Source organism: Nannobrachium achirus, assembly GCF_963921795.1.
Source record: "Nannobrachium achirus genome assembly, chromosome: 13".
NCBI classification, from domain to species: domain Eukaryota; kingdom Metazoa; phylum Chordata; class Actinopteri; order Myctophiformes; family Myctophidae; genus Nannobrachium; species Nannobrachium achirus.
The window spans coordinates 64,547,154-64,563,325 of record NC_137833.1 but is presented as its reverse complement, the minus strand read 5'-3'; the positions used below and the strand labels follow the sequence as shown (position 1 = coordinate 64,563,325).

Sequence of the window (16,172 nt, the reverse complement as noted above, 5' to 3'; positions counted from 1 at the left end):
ATCGTCTCAATTCACTTTAATCTGGACTGATGATGGGATACAATCTATGATCTATAGAACAGTGGTCCCCCCCAAAAAAATAATAATACAAAAAAAAAAAAAAAAAAACATATTTGAACTGGGGACCCAGGGGACGCATCGTGACGTGTTGTGAGCTTGTAGATCGGCTATTTCCACTATCAATGTTATTTTTTAAGTATAAAGTTGTCAAACATGTCAGTAATTTATTTGTATATTTAGGTTATGTGTCATATCTGCCATGTGCAACTTCAAAGCATACAAGCCATGTCATAATCGTGACAGCCCTAGTTGGAGGTCCTTGGTATTCAATTAATCAACATATAAAGTTTACTGTTTAAAGAATTTGGAATATTTTGGACAGCAATTTTAACAACACAAATCTTGTACGGGGGCCCCCTGGCAACAAATAGATATCTTGTTCAGAAGGGGCCATTGATTTGGGGCTCCTTGACATGAAAAAGATCGATAACCACTGATCTACAAGCCCACAAGCTTTGAGCTTTATGAGCTGGTAAGCTCATAGTGCCCTAGCTCTGGTCCATAGCGTTAGTGGAGTTCTCCCTAACGCTATGTTCCTCTACCTCCGTATTCCTTGGCAAAACCGGAAACACTGCCGTCTGGTCCGAAAATAACAAAAACTGTTTTGCCCATCACTAAACCAAAGGTATCAGTGGACAGTTGAAAGCTTACTCTACTTAGTGGACGCAGTCTGAGCCCCCCCAGCACACGCTTAAAATACGTTTATAGGGCGAAATGAAAAATATTCCACCGTATTTTTTTTTTACTATTTGTCGTCGCCATCATGGCACCAACTCACTACTGCTGCGCAGGTCAGAGGACCAAAATGCACCACATTAACAGAGCATTTAGTCTCGTTGGGTGTTATTCAGCTCTGCGACGTTGGAAGCGCTGTTTGTAAAAACAACCAGGAAGAGTGTCTCCGTCAGGTGGATTATTTTTCATTTCGCCCAAGAAATGTATTTTAATTGTGTGGTGGGGGGCTCAGACCGCGTCCACTAAGTAGAGTAAGCTTTCAACTGTCCACTGATACCTTTGGTTTGGTGAGGGGCGAAACAGTTTTTGTTATTTTCGGACCAGGCGGCGGGGTTTTCCGGTTTTGCCAAGGAATACGGAGGTAGAGGAACATAGTGTTAGGGAGAACTCCACTAACGCTATGGACCAGAGCTAATAGTGCCCCAGAATGGAGGAGGCTAGGGTTGGAGTGGCTGCTAACCCCTAACAGCTAATCCGAGCATATTCATAATCAATTAATATTCACGTTAATTCTTGGTCAGTGTTATAGCGTAATAACTCTGCATCTGGCTGATTGTGATTGATTGCCTCTTTAAATTTCTAGGGATTCTAATTGAAATATATATATAATAGTATACATAATAGTATACAGTATTACTAACACATATGATATGATAGATTCTCTCTATTCAATGTCACACTTTGAAATCTGCCTGTATTCCTTGATACTAATGCAAATTGCAACTTAATTTAATTAATACAAATGTATTTTTACATGATTATTATTGCTATTGTTATTATTATAATGTTATGGTATGTTAATAGAATAGAACAGGGGTCTTTGAGTGATAAAAACCTTTTTTTTCTCCTTTTTTATATTAACCACTTGAACCCTAGCGTCCTTATTCTGAGAACTTTAGCCAAAAATAGCCGATCTACAAGCTCACAACGCCTCGCTGTGAGCTTGTAGATCGGCTATTTTCGGCAAAGAGCTTTGGTGTAGAGGGGAAAAAGAGCAGACTAAGTACAGAGTGAAAGTGTATTAAGTATTGACAGTTCAAGTGGTTAAATATCTAAAAACACAAATTGTCATGAATCCAAAATACACTGATGATTGTGCTGTCAAACAATCAAACTATATGGAATCTATGAACAGGTTGTGGGGGTCCCTGCTTCATCTCTCTCTCAACTAAGGGGTCCTTGGCCTGAGAACGTTGAAGACCCCTGGCCTAGAATGAATAACTATTATTCCTATTTGATTAGTTTTGTGGTGTTGTGCTTCCCGGGTTAACTCCTCCCTGTAGACGAGCAAGAGGCGGAACCAGAAGGGGCGGGGCCTACGCAGGAAGTACGAGAGAACGAGAGCCAATCAGACGACACGCAGCAAGCGACGGAGGACAGAGAAGTAGAAGCAGAAGAAGGGCTGGTTCCAGAGCGCGAGGAAGAAGAAGAAGAAGAGGTGTTGGAGCAAGAGCCAGCTCAGAGCGCCCCTTCAGGCCAGGAGGGTGAACTGCAGCCTCCTCTGTCACAGGCAGAATAGATTGACATTGGTTTCTGACGAGTCCATTTGGTTCCATTTGGTTCCATTTGTACACTTTCAGAGTAATGGGGGTCCTTGTCCACTATGACTAGAACTATGACAATAATTAACACATTGGATGCCCAGAATGTGGTGCAATAGCCCCACCTAGGGGCCCAGATTCACCACCATTCTATTTCACACGCACTGGGGAGTGCGTGTGTGCGCATACGTGATGACGTTTGCATGTCACATGACCGTAGACAGGATGTTATGAGAAATCACTCTGTGTAGCCTAAAGCTAGTGTTAGCGGATCATAATTTGCCCATTTTGCCATGAAAAGAGGCTGTTCTGTGCCACAAAACATACATCAGAGATAAAGAGCTTTAAAGTCTGGGTGATGCATTGGATTAAATGGAGAAAATCGGCGGCGCGATGCTCTCAGCGTCTAATGGAAACAACCCGCGGTCATCGGCCAACATCTACGAGTAGGCCCGACGTTACAGTAAGACTTTACATTGTTACTCTAAATACTGTACGCGTCATGGGCCTCCAGCGACATCAACGAGATTGACGTGTTGACACCACGTGGGCATCCGATGTGTTTTAATTGTCATATAACCTGAACTATTGTCTAACTATTAACTAGAACTAAACTCCTAAACTCCTTTATGGATCGTACATTCGTGGAGATTGATTGATTGATTGATTGATTGATTGATTGATTGATTGATTGAAAATGTGACTGAATGATTGTAGTTGAAAAACGGGAGACTCCTTCTGTGTCTCTGAATAGACTAGTTGGCTGCTATGTTATTATAAGTAAGTTAAGTTGAATTGTTTAAGTTTGTTTAAGTATTTAATTAGTATGGTTTGTTAGTGAAACCCCATAGGTTTTTCCCAGGTTATTTCTCCTAACGATTTAGCGTATTCGAGTGTTTTGGTTCACAAGGGGGTTTTGAAATGCAGGGGAAATTTAATGAATTTGTTTTGGATTTAGCTGTGTGTCCAAAAACACTCCCAAGCGGCGAGTTGAAAATAATGTCAACTCTCAAATAGAAATGCCACACATACTCTGACCAATTAAAAACAGCGGGACATGTCCCCCCCTTGGATTTGCTCAGGAAAACCAGCCTAGATTTATCGACCCATTCCTCATTCATGTTCCCACCCCAAGATAAACCTCTTGTGAATCAACAAATCACTCCCATGTGTTTACCTGCACTGTCTGAGAGTTTACTCACAGTTTACTCACAGTATACAAATTTTTACACTGTGAGTAAAAAAATATAATATAGGATTTAGGGCTGCACGATTTTGGGAAAATATCTAATTGCGATTTTTCTGACTAATATTGCCATTGCGATTTTATTCGCGCTATTTATATATGTATTTTAAGGTCGGATAAGTGAGTATTTATTGAGTAATACGTTTAAAAAGAAATTGATTATTAATAACTAGGCAAATTGGCAATTATGCAAATGGTTTGATTCAGTTCAGTTATATTTTCAAATGATTCCCTTGTATTTTGCTTATTAGCAATATAAAACGTTTTTATATTCAGAAAGATCTCAGTAATGGTATTGTCTGCCTCTCATTATTGTCAAGGAAGAAAGTACCGTATGTCACTGCCTTGCTTTCATCAAGGCAAAAATGTACACTGAGACACACAATAAGTTTCACATGTGTGCATGGGACGGAGGAGGGGAGCCACCGTCACACAGAAATCACTTGTGTGATTTGTGATTTGGAACTTGCGTGGTTCCAAATCACGATTTCGGTTTAAAAAACAATTAATTGTGCAGCCCTAATAGGATTACTCCAGAGAGTCACAACCTGATATGCTCTCATACCTGACACCTTGGATTACACATTTACAGTATGTGGGAGTGAGGTTTACATGCATATTTAAGAAGGAAGGATAACTTAATGAAGATATGAGATATTAGGGTTTTGTGTAAGCTGCCGTGCGCAAGAATGCAAACACCTTCGTTGTACAACAGCTTTCTAGTTGCACTATACTATGTGAAGGAGTAGACGGAAATAGAACATAGACTAGACCAAACTACAATGGCTAGCTACAGCGGTAGACTAGTGTTTTTAGTCCGAACTATTGGGCATCAGTGGAGGGTGGGGTTTAAATGAATAAGAGAATATGTTAACGGGAGGGGAAAGCCAGGCATTGAGGATGTTGTCTATAACTGCGTTGGGGACTCCCCAGTCCCCAATGCAGTTATGCCGACTGTTCGACGGAGAGCGTAATGATGGAGCAAAGCAGTGGTGGCCATCTTTTTTTTCTTTTTTTTCTTTTTTTTTAAAATCTCTCTGGGTGCTTTTTCGACCGGCAAATAACCTGTTCTGGTTCTTTCTCCCACCTATGGGATGAACCAGAGGTGAGCTTTTCCCTCCGTACCGTAAAAGTCGGTTCGGAACTGCAAAATCCTTGGATCCTCTGGTTCAATCTGGTGGAAACGCAAGCCAGGTTTGCGTCCGGTTTGCAAGAACGAACCAAGGTTCCAAGAAAGTTGAGGTTCCAAGAAAGTTGAACGGCACTGGTTCTTGAACCAAGGTTCTTTTGGTGGAAAAGGCCCCTATGAGAAAAATGAATGGGTTTTCCATGTGTTGAACCACAAAATGGCCACCACTGCTATTCCCTATGAGGAGGAGGAATAGGGTGTTCCTTTGCATGCGTTACGTCCATCTAGTGAACCGCTTCACTGTCTGATGAAAAGAAGTGGACTGGTGATGTCGCATTTATCGGTCGAGACATGCGTTCGATTCCCTAACGATGGCTACTACTTGACTAGAGTACATGGGGAAATGGGTATATATTCATAGGACGTAATGACTGAATCGGTGGAATAATTGTTTTAAATTTACAAGTAACCCTACATGTATGTGCACTCTGCAAATTCTTACAATATTACTTTATTTTATTCTTTATTCAACAAATCTCTTGTTTTAGTAGGTAAAGGTTGATTTTTTCCCATCCATAGATAAGACTTTAATGCAGTAAGTTAATAAGTGTTTCCCTTTCCCCCCCTACATCTAACAGGCCTTGTTATGTTGATTAGTCCATTTTGAACTATTATTTAGCTTCATCAGATACATTTTTATCCCAATGTAGGACAACAGGGACATGCTGGGCCCCTGATTCAGCCCGGGAAAAAGAGTTGTAGAGGCCCTCATTGCGTGCTATAGAGAGAGATCTCTCTCTATAGCGCTGCTGCTACTCAAAGATTTGCCATTTCAGATCATGACAAGTGACAAGCCAGTGGGCCAATTATATGAGTTATATTTCGTCGTTATCGGGTGGAAACCTTGTATGTCCAAAACCGTTTGTTTTGTATTAATCATTTTAAAAATGATTTAAACTAGTGAAAACAGCCGATCTACAAGCACACAACGCCTCGCACCGCGAGGCGTTGTGTGCTTGTAGATCTGCTGTTTGTATGACGGCCTTGTATGATGAAGCAGGGCTTTGCTTTGCGGAAAAATCTATACATTTGAAACTTGGAGATACGAGGTTTCTGCCAGACAGTGACGATTTACTTTGTTGGCGGCCCAGCCCCCAAAATGGAACGAAGGCCGACATTTTATTTAGATTTTTTTCCTAATGGCCGGCCTGGACCGGCCGGGAATGAACCGGCCGTTCGGGAGTTGTCCCACTTTTCCCGATGGCCAGCACGTTCCTGTAGGACAACGATGCTGCCCTTCAAAGCCAAAGTGCAGTAAATAGTTTTTTGGACTCACCGATATTATTTGTGTATACCAAAGGTCAAATTAGCCTTCGGGATTTTGGAGGATACACAATTGAATAGAGCATCGCAGCGGAAGTTGTTTACTGGTGCCACTTAAAAATCGTCATTCATTTTCCCCATAGGCTTTTACAAAAATGTTTATAACAATTATGTTAAGCCTAGAACCAAGCCATCCAGGATGGCAGTGAATCATGACAATTAAACCTTTGTTTCCATGAAAAGAACATTTTGAAAATCGCTAAACAAAGGGTAGTTATTAAATGTAGCATATCAAATAATGTAATATTAAAATACATTTTCACATAGGATCAAAGGTTTTATGGGAAAATGAATGACGAGTTTTAAGTGGCACCAGTAAACCACTTCTGCTGCGATGCTCTATTGCCACAAGAACAGATATACAATTAGTGTAATATCAATTGTATTGCGATTAACCATTTGGCTGACCATTTGAAACATTTTAAAGGCCTTTTATTGGTAAAATTGTTTAGATTAACGGCAGAATAGCCACACACCAGAATGTTCTTGAAGGACTCTTAATTGACTCTAGGGATGCTGAATATCTTGCCAGTCCCTGTGCCACATAGGAATATAATTTGTCAAAATAATGTGTTTTTGTTTGATTCTGAAATTGCACTGAGTTTCTCTCGTTATTATTTTACAATATGTTTTGCGTTTTTAACTTGCTTGCCACAACTTTGCCTGGTTTTAAACATTAGGCCTATACGAAGCTTTATAGCTTTAGAACCCAGCATCGAACAACATTTGTATGTTGGATATATTCCCATTGGTCTAAACTGCTAGTTCTCAAAGTGGGGACCCTCGCAAAATTGGAGAATAGTTGATTCACTTAAGCCATATTTCATTCTTTGGATATTGGAAAAAGAAAAATGCAGATCTACAAGCTCCCAGTATATCATAGCTTGCAGATTTTCATAGGCTATTTAAAAAAAATATTGTGGGCGGTGATAAATATTCTCTAAATATTCTCCCTGGCACAAAATCTTTTCTACCAGCGATCCATGGCCAAATACATATCTGTTTGGGGGTCCCTGACATGAGCGTGTTTGAGAGCCAGTAGTCTAAACCTTTAGAATTGTGTAGATTCCTTGACGGGGAGGAATCCGGAGGATACATAATCATTTACATTGATTTTCAACATTTGGAATGTTTAAATATTTTTTGTGAAATCTTTTAATGTTTTGTCATGCTTTGTGCCGAACTCTTAATCCATAATGTAACTGTCATGTCATGGAAGGACTTTAAATGTTTACAGTTTAGCAGAACCACGAAGAGAGAATTCAAGGTTCTGGCGACACATTGAGATAAAAAAAAAGAAGTAAATCAAAAGTACACTTGTTCTGTAAACAATGGATTAGGGATGGGACGATATGAAAATGTCATACCACGATTATTGTGACAAAAGAAATTGCAATTTACGATATTATCGCGATAATCAAAATCCATTATCCTGGGGCGAAATCTTTGCCAAAAAATAGCAGATCTGTTGCGATGCGTTGCGAACTTGTAGATCGGCTATTAAAAATATTAATGAAAAAAAAGATAGTTGGTAGCGTGAAAAAAAGACTGTATCAAGTACGTATATTAGTATAATTATTATATAAGTACATTTTACCAATTCTAGAGGGTTTAAGTGGTACCGGATATGCAGCTGGCAAATAAAAGGTGAATTGATCCCAGTGCATGACAGAGGACGATGTCACGATAAATTATATCTCCACGATATGATTATCGTGAGTGTTTTTTTACCACGATAAACGATAATATCTCGTATCGTCCCATCCCTACAATGGAATACATGATTTCCGCTTCTTTCCCTTCAGTAGTGCCTGCTTTTCTCTCATTATCTTTGTGTCGTTGTGTGTTTTACTGAAGTCAGTCTACCAGATGCTCCAAATGTTTGCCAAATGCTGGTTGTCATAATGTGAACGCATGGCCGGCCTATTAAAGTTGTTTTTGAACTTGAAACATGGAAGATTTACTGTAGATTTGTCTGCCGTTTGTGTATTCACAGCCAGGGGGCGTCAACATGTACATTTGTCTCCACTACAAGCTGTAGATGGCACATTGGAGTTGTGGATGGCTGGCTGTCATACTGCCTCTCTCACAACTCTTTACACTTTATTTTCTTATAGTTGACGTTGACCACGCACACACAGACATAAATATACCTGTAAAGAAATACCGTGGGAAAATGTGGACTCCTTTTTTTTTTACATTCCCCATTACCAAATGTATTTTTCATTCATAACTCCTGAACCAAGCATGATAATACAGAATATGTGATGTCTACACCTATGTTTTGATGGCCAAGGATTACAGTGATATCATATACTACATCATAAACTGTCCAGGTGAATAGTTAATGGTAAATTCAGTGATGTGAGAAGGAAATCACAGTATTGTATGTCTGTTGCATACATGTTGTGTAGAGTTTTAGAAATGTAAACCTTTGGTTCATTGCCCCTGATAATAAAGTGACTGTAAGAGTAGAACAATTTTCAATGACAGTAACAAATTATCTTAAAAATAATGCATCACAGACAAAGTTTAATTTCAAAGATTTTATTCCAGATTCTATTTGTCTCCGCCAGACCGAAGCTTGTGGGAGACTATGTTTTGCCCGTCCGTCCGTCCATCTGTTACCAGCTAATCTCCTGTGCCGTTGGCCCTGTCGCTGGCAACCTGCACACAAACTATCTGGATGCCAATTCAGAACCTCTGAATTTTTGCTAAATACATTTTTGTACGGTATTCCTAAAGATTATGTCTAAAAATGACGCAAATTGGTAGACAGTATCTCTATCTACAGTCTTGTTCTCAACAGGAATCTGTCCGATTTACCATATTCCATCCTGATTAGGTATAAGATCATCCAAAGTTTGCAGGATTGGTGCATTTTGAACAGAATGGCTCATATCATGAACACACACAATGTTGACGATACTGTGATGCACATCATGCACTGGAGGAAATGTCTCTTAAAGATGTCAAATTAGACTCATGGTAGCTCTATAACAGGCTGTTTTATGTGTTTACCTATTCCACCGATCAGTGTAAAACTTTATATGCGCACATTTGCCCTGCATTTTTCACACCTGCCTTTTATAAAGCCACCAGGAGGCCTACTTATATGTAAAACACATTCTTTGATATTACTCCTTCAGATTTTATCGAAAAATCACGCAAATCAGTACACAGTACCTCTATAGTGATGTGATCATGACGGATTTGTCCGATATGTCATACTCTATCTTAATTGGCAAAAATGTACTTCAAAGTTTGCAGGATTTCTTCTTTTTTAACACAATTCCTCAAATGATGAAGGCCACTAGATGAAGGAACAGATGCCACCCTTTTCACATTGGCCTGTTATACAGTAGCACCATCAGCAGGTGAACCTTTGCAAAACACATTTATGGAACAAAATGCCTCAAATCATGCATGTCCGATTGCTGTGAAAGGCCCAAGAACACATGGCACCTTTTTCACATTGGCCTATTATAGCGCCACCAGAAGGCCACAATAACCTGCCTGACCTGGCGGAGACCTGTGCTTGGAAGGGCACTGTTTCTAGTTTTTCTTTGATTTCTTTTACCACTTTCCCTGCTTTTCCTGCTGTTTTCTTTCCCTTGCTTGCTTGCTTTTTTGCTCTCCTGCTTTTTTCCGGCTTCTCCACTTTATCGCTGCTTGCAGCTATACTGACAGTTTATCAGAAAGACAAGTGCCAATATTGCTTAGCTCAGTGCTGAGGGCCTTTTCAACCTGTCCGAGACCAGGAGCGCTGCCTCATCCGCAAGGAACAAATTGCAGTTACATGTTGAATGTTGTTAACATACCGTTGTTTTGGGTTGAGATTGGCACATTTCCTGGGTCAATCTGCCCAGATCATGCATGTCACACGTGTTTTCTTCTTGTTTAGTTTTTTACTCTCAAAAAAATGCCTGCAATGTAATGCATTTGAAACGACTTTGCAGTGCACATCATGGAGTGATCACTGCTTGCCTCCTGTGAATTGTTTTCTTTTTCTTTTTGTTTATGTTCTTTTTATTTCGTTGCTGAGTGAGGTCTGCAGACAAAGTGAAATGAGTGAGATGAAAAAAAACCTGAGTGAAATGTGCCAATGTGAACCAGAAACATGACCTGTAAGGGGTCATTTGGTTCAAATTGTACTCTCAGAGTTATGGGGTACATGGTGTAATGTAGGCTATATCAACTTTGAAATACAAATCTATAACTTTTAGGCACCAGTAAGACTCCCTAAATCGGGAGATAAGCGACCGCCAAGTCTCATACACCAACTTTGAAGGCAATGGTAGCCAATCAGGAGGGAATATGGGAAATGGGACAGATCCATGATGATGACATGACTTTAGAGATACTGTGTATCGCTTTGCGTGATTTTAGGGCAAAATATGTAGGAGCAGTGTCCAAAAATGTATTTTTCAAAAATTGGCCAGATGGTGGCGCTAGATGGGACAGATGCATTTTGATGACATGACTGTAGAGCTACTGTGTACCGATTTGCGTGATGTTAGGTAAAAATCGGTAGGAGCAGTGTCTAAAAATGTGTCTTGCAAGAATCGGCCTCATGGTGGCGCTAGAAGAGGGCCATGTGTGAGGTTGAGGTTTGGAAGCCAAGGAGTGTGTGTGCAAAGTTTGGCATGGATCGGGGCAACGGTGGTGGAGATATGAGTATAGGGGAAAAGTGTGACGTGACGTGACTGACAGACAGACAGCCGGTGGAGGTTTTGATAGTAACTGCGACCTGATGGTCGCAATCACTGTCCTGTCACTGAAGTACCAAACCAACCTTTTCTGATTCCATGCTGGGACACCTCCAGTTGTACAGATAATACTGTAGGTTCCCATCTCCCACTTTAAACTTCAGCTCCTCCAAGAACGTCCTGTTCTCCATGAGGTCCAGCGCATTGAAGACGTCGAACCCGCTGGTCTTGGCCAGGACGAGGGCATCGGACATCAGGTCCACCAGGGGGGTGGCCGTGTGCACGTTGTAGAACGAGTTGGCGGCCTTCAGACTGCGATGCGCGCTGTGGTTCATAACGGTGGAGGGCAGCGCGTAGAAGCTCAGGAAGTCCGTCACCTTGCCGCCGGCCTCCACCAGGTACGTGTCGACCACATTCTCCCGGGGAAGCAGCCAGTGCTCCACCTCTTCCTGGCCCATGACGGGCGCCAGGTGGAACGGGCTCAGGTATTCACTGAGCAAGCGTTGTACCGCCGGTACGTCGCTCCTCGTCATCGGCCGCAGCCCGGCTGTCTTGGGGGCCTCGGGCAGACGGTACAACCTCACCTCACGCTGCAGCGTCGAGTTTTGTCCCAGGCTAGAGAATTCCACCTCGATCAGCTTTTTGGGGTTCAAGGAGCGATGCCAGTACCTGCACGTGCCCACGGGTGTAGGCAGCACCACTCCGGCGGTGTAGACCGCCTGGAAGACGCCGCGCAGGTTGACCCGCCTGGTGATCTCTCTGATTAGAACTGGGCAAACACGTTTGCTGCGAAGCTTTTTGTGGACACAGAGGAAGTTGATCTCTGCCATTTTCTTCTCTGTGCTGTAGATGCGAATGCTGGCAGGGATGGCACTGATGAAGCCCACAAGCTTCCGGTTAGAGTTCAGCCTCATCCCACAATGCCACTGTGGCACCCAGCCAGGGGGGCACAGGGCCCAGAGCAGAAACTCAGGGGAGTAGTCAAATCGCATACTGCTGGCGTCGTTCTCCACGTAGTTCTCATTGAGAAGGGTGTAAAGTTCCGTGAGCACGGAGGGGTCGCCCAGGTCAAGTGTATCCCAGCACACGCCCTGTGGAAGGCTGTAGGGCTCCTCGCGAATGTTGTTTTTGCAGGGCTCAATGGAGCCATGTGACGTCACCCTCTCCCCTAGCTTGGTCACAGGCTGCGTGTCCCAGAACTGATGACTCCTCTGGCTCGCCTCCTCCTTGGTTTTGGCAGGGCCTTGGCCTGCCGAGAGAAGTTCTAGGGCATTTTTGATCTGAAACGTATCAGCTGGCAATGAGTCTACCTTGGCCAGGGGATCCTGTGCTGCTTTCATGGCTCCAGACTTCCTCTGTTTCTTTTTCTTCTTGGCCGCAGTGTCACCAACTAGACCCATGTCACCATCATCACAGTGGTGCTCGTCATTCTCAAAATCACTGCAGTGTCTGTGATCTTTCTCCGGCCTCAGTGTCGTCTCGTACTCATCCACCATTTTCACTCTGGCATATGCTATGCTACGGGCATAGGCGGCCCCTCTCGTGGCCCTTATATATGCCTCAATATTATGACGTCACACTTTGCCCCTCTCTAATTGGCAACGGGCATAGACGTCACACTGTTTTTTTTTAAAGGGTTTTCCCATCGGATGTCGTACAGACAGGCAGACAGACACACGGACGTAGATTTGGCTAATTTATAGTTAGATGACATCCAGCAGCAAAAACTATTACAGTCAACTTAGCCAATCAGGAAGCAGCATTCTTGGTGACTTCACCATTATAGAGTATAAGTCCATTGAATTCAACCACATCTCGCAATTCCCTGAATTGCATCTTCTTTTCTAACTAGAACTAGACCAGGTCAACCTGGTTGTGCCAGACCCCCTGTCTGTCATCATCATTTATGACATCATGCCTTTTGTAGGCATGTCATCATCATGTCATCATCATATATACCCTTTATATAGAAAACCCGGACAGACAGACCGACATTTGCTTATGTAGGTCTACCCATTTCATGGGTCTGGCAAATACTGAAACAGTGTGGGCTCGCTCGTGACTATATTCTGCAGTGTGCTAACTGTCATGTGAAGCTCAACCAATACTCCAGCTAACACCACTCCCAGATTTTCCACACCTCAATTGCACCTCATTGGCTAAGGGCCCTGTCTTTGTACTGTCTGCGGCAGAAATATGCAGCGGAACAATGAGGATAACATAGTGTTCTCGCCTTTCAGGCGAGCCCACAATTAGTGTGGTTGCCAATAGGGCAATCAGACTATTGTTCTAGTCCGGCCAAATGGACAGACTAGAACATTATAATAACATTATAATATAATACTTTATAATAATAAAGTTGAAGTGAAGAATTCTAGTGAAAAACCTGCGTTGATAAGCCAAAAAGAACCGGCAAAAGATTGCGTTGAAGAAGAAGAGGGTAACAGAGAGAGACTTAGTGAATTCATAGAGAATGTGGTTCAAAGAGAACAGCCACCTGCACTGCAAACCTTTTCTAGGTTATTTATTTCTAGATAAACAATCCAGACTGATAAATAGGGTTTTAAACATGTTTGTATTTCGTTTATATTAATATGCAGTCTGCTAAACTCCTAAACTAAAGGTCCCACAACAGCTGTCACTGTGTCCTATCTGAGGTGTCAATGATCTGTCTGAGTGATGTTGATTGCGATCAGAGGAGATCGCACCTAGCGTACAGTATCGTTGATCAATCAGAACTTTGGTGTAAACTTCTCTTGATCAGGGGCTCTTAAGTCTGACATCATTTTGTAGGCAGAGGAGAACTTTTGGGGCCAAAAGGCCCCAGCGCCCGTGACTCTTTTTACTATTTTTACTATTTACTAATTTGTCTTCTCTTTCTTGTTGACAGGAAAGTGTTAGAATTTTACTTTAGTCGTTATTTTTGTCTCAGATCTGTTGAAATAGCGAGGGACACATATTGACAATAAATCTGCTTGGAGGTCTGACTACAAAATGATGTCACGGCTTAAAAGCCCCTATTTGATCAATGGGTGTCACGTATCTCACTTTGCTGTCTGTCAGTATAGGCCATGCCTTCCATATCTGCTTATAACTGAAGGTAAAATTATGATTGAACGGGGTAGTAACCTGGCTGTCATGCCGTGAGGTGGTCAGGAAGGCCTTTTTGGTCTCTGTTCTACTTGGTTTTTACGCTATCCTTGGATTATTCTGCCCAGGGGTAGACATTAAGGGAAATTTACTACTGGCCCTCAGGGCCAGTGGATTTTGATGATCGCATGTGTGCGCAAAACTTGCGTCCTCCTTCATCCTCGATACTAGCGTCTTTTTTTTAATGAATGGAGTACATAGGACATAGGAGTGAACTGTACTATCCTGTCCCTTTCGCCATTCAAAATATCATTCCCCATAAAAACAACTCATTTGATTCAATAACATGTAAGCCTACTCTTAACACCAGCTGTAGCCTGTTTAACTGGTGAGGGCCCCAGCCCAGATTGACAGCTGTCTGTCTGCCTTCCCAGGATCTCCTAATGTGGGGTTAATTAGCATAGGATCAAGGCTATCAAAGCTGTATTTTATAGATGATATAAAAAAAAAAAAATACATCTATGATATTCTTGATCCAAGGCTAATGGTTTATTCTGGCATAATTCCATCATATTTACAAACTGTGTATACATTCCTGCTCCAGCTTGTCAGTTATACAGAAGATAGAAGCATAGGGCAGCAATTATAGAAATATTAGACCTTAACTGTGGAATGTTCAATCATGTTCTAATCATGTATGCAACATTTAGGAAAATAATTACCAAATTTGACATCAAAGTTCCCACTCTTCTGTTACATGCTAAGCTGTCTGTCCCTCATCCATCCATCTCTGACACTGAGACACTCAGTCCATTCTCATCAAATGAGAAGATGATCTTCTCATTTGATTTACATATTCTCAATAGGCTTCAGTTAAAATAAACACATTTGCCGAATGCGTTCCACACGCACTGTGCGCGTGTGCACACACACACACACACACACACACACACACACACACACACACACACACACACACACACACAGGACTGCCCCCCTCTCTCTCGTTCACTAGACACACAGCGACAGTGTCAATCTCTCCTTTCTAGCAGAAAGCCTGGTGATGCGAGGTTACTCCTTTTTCTCAGTATAGTAATGGACCTTTCCCCAACTTCAAGAACAAAACTTGTCTATTGTACTTTCTGATTCTGACACGCGGCGCCGGTGACATTGGATACTGAACAGCAGGGCAACAGCGCTCCGCTCCGCTGTCAACAATCCCTAGAAGCTAACGCTGTTAGCAGCATCAACAGCTACAGTAGCAGTAGAGATGGGATTTATGGCTCTTTGAAGTGAGCCGGATCTCTGGGATCCGTTCCTTTCAAAGAGCCGTTCAAAAGACTGGCTCATTCTAGTTACTATACTATAGCTACGTTCATTTCAAAGAGCCGTTCAAAAGACTCAATTCGTTCACGAACGTCCCATCTCTAAGTAGCAAGCTGGCTGCTCTGCCTTGTGTAACTGTGACTGCAGCTGATGTACACACGCACGATGCACGCAGAACTTTGCTCGTCTTTGATCGGGATCACGCAACGTTATATTTTAGCGCTAATTACGAGACGATTTCACCGAAATTATTACAAAACAGTACCACAAGGAATACTGATATTAGATAAACGTTTTTATTCGTTTTATTTTCAAGGCATTAAATTCACTGGCCCAACGGGCAAGTCCCTGATGAGTTCTGGTGGCCCTGTCACTCTAAAAAGTACAAACGGGCCAGCGGGCCATTTATAATGTCGAGTGCTGCTGCCGGTCTCAAACTGGCAGCCCGCGGGCCGCAATTGACCCGCGGGATGCCAGTTTGAGACCGGCAGAATAGAGACGATATTTTGTGGCCCCCACCTTAATATGAAAGTTTAATGTTAGTGCGGCCCGCAGGTTTTATATGAATGGCACTTTTACAGTGTTGTGTGCGGAGCTGACGAACCTACCAATCACGGTGGGGTATACGGCTCTCGGGGGCATGACATCGACCGGGCTTGATTGATGTAAGCAGAGAGACATTTCTCAACGAGTGAAAGTTACAGCTGCGTTGCCATGGAGACTTTTCTTCCATGCCTGGCTAATGCAGACATTCGTCCCAGCACGCTGTGTTCACAACACTTTAAAAAAAAAATTTTTAGTTGCTGCCCAGCGTGACATTATACAACGTATAGGGCCAGGCTATGTCTCTCTCTGAATAAATCAAAGTGATGCGTACGCGGCGAGATAAACGAAAAGTAAGGAATTAATTCATGTGGTCTGCAGTCTAAGGCATAGGCTACACGGAGCTGGAT

The 16,172-nt window shown here is 42.4% G+C and overlaps 2 protein-coding genes across 3 annotated transcripts in view; one reads left to right on the top strand and one right to left on the bottom strand.

Moving 5' to 3' along the window:
• LOC308296878 (endoplasmic reticulum junction formation protein lunapark-B-like) overlaps positions 1 to 5,581 on the top strand; it is a 51,411-nt gene extending 45,830 nt beyond the window's left edge. For both annotated transcript variants that reach the window (XM_080740229.1, XM_080740228.1), the window contains exon 15: positions 2,079 to 5,581. In XM_080740229.1, coding sequence (XP_080596355.1) covers positions 2,079 to 2,314 — 236 coding nt within the window. In that variant the 3' untranslated portion in view covers positions 2,315 to 5,581. The remainder of the gene's footprint in view (positions 1 to 2,078) is intronic.
• Positions 5,582 to 10,868: 5,287 nt separating this feature from the next.
• Positions 10,869 to 12,299, bottom strand: LOC308297491 (glycylpeptide N-tetradecanoyltransferase 1-like; the record flags this gene model as incomplete). Its single annotated transcript, XM_080740896.1, has 1 exon — positions 10,869 to 12,299. One exon carries the CDS (start codon positions 12,297 to 12,299, stop codon positions 10,869 to 10,871), a length of 1,431 nt encoding a protein of 476 aa, XP_080597022.1.
• Positions 12,300 to 16,172: the final 3,873 nt, after the last annotated feature.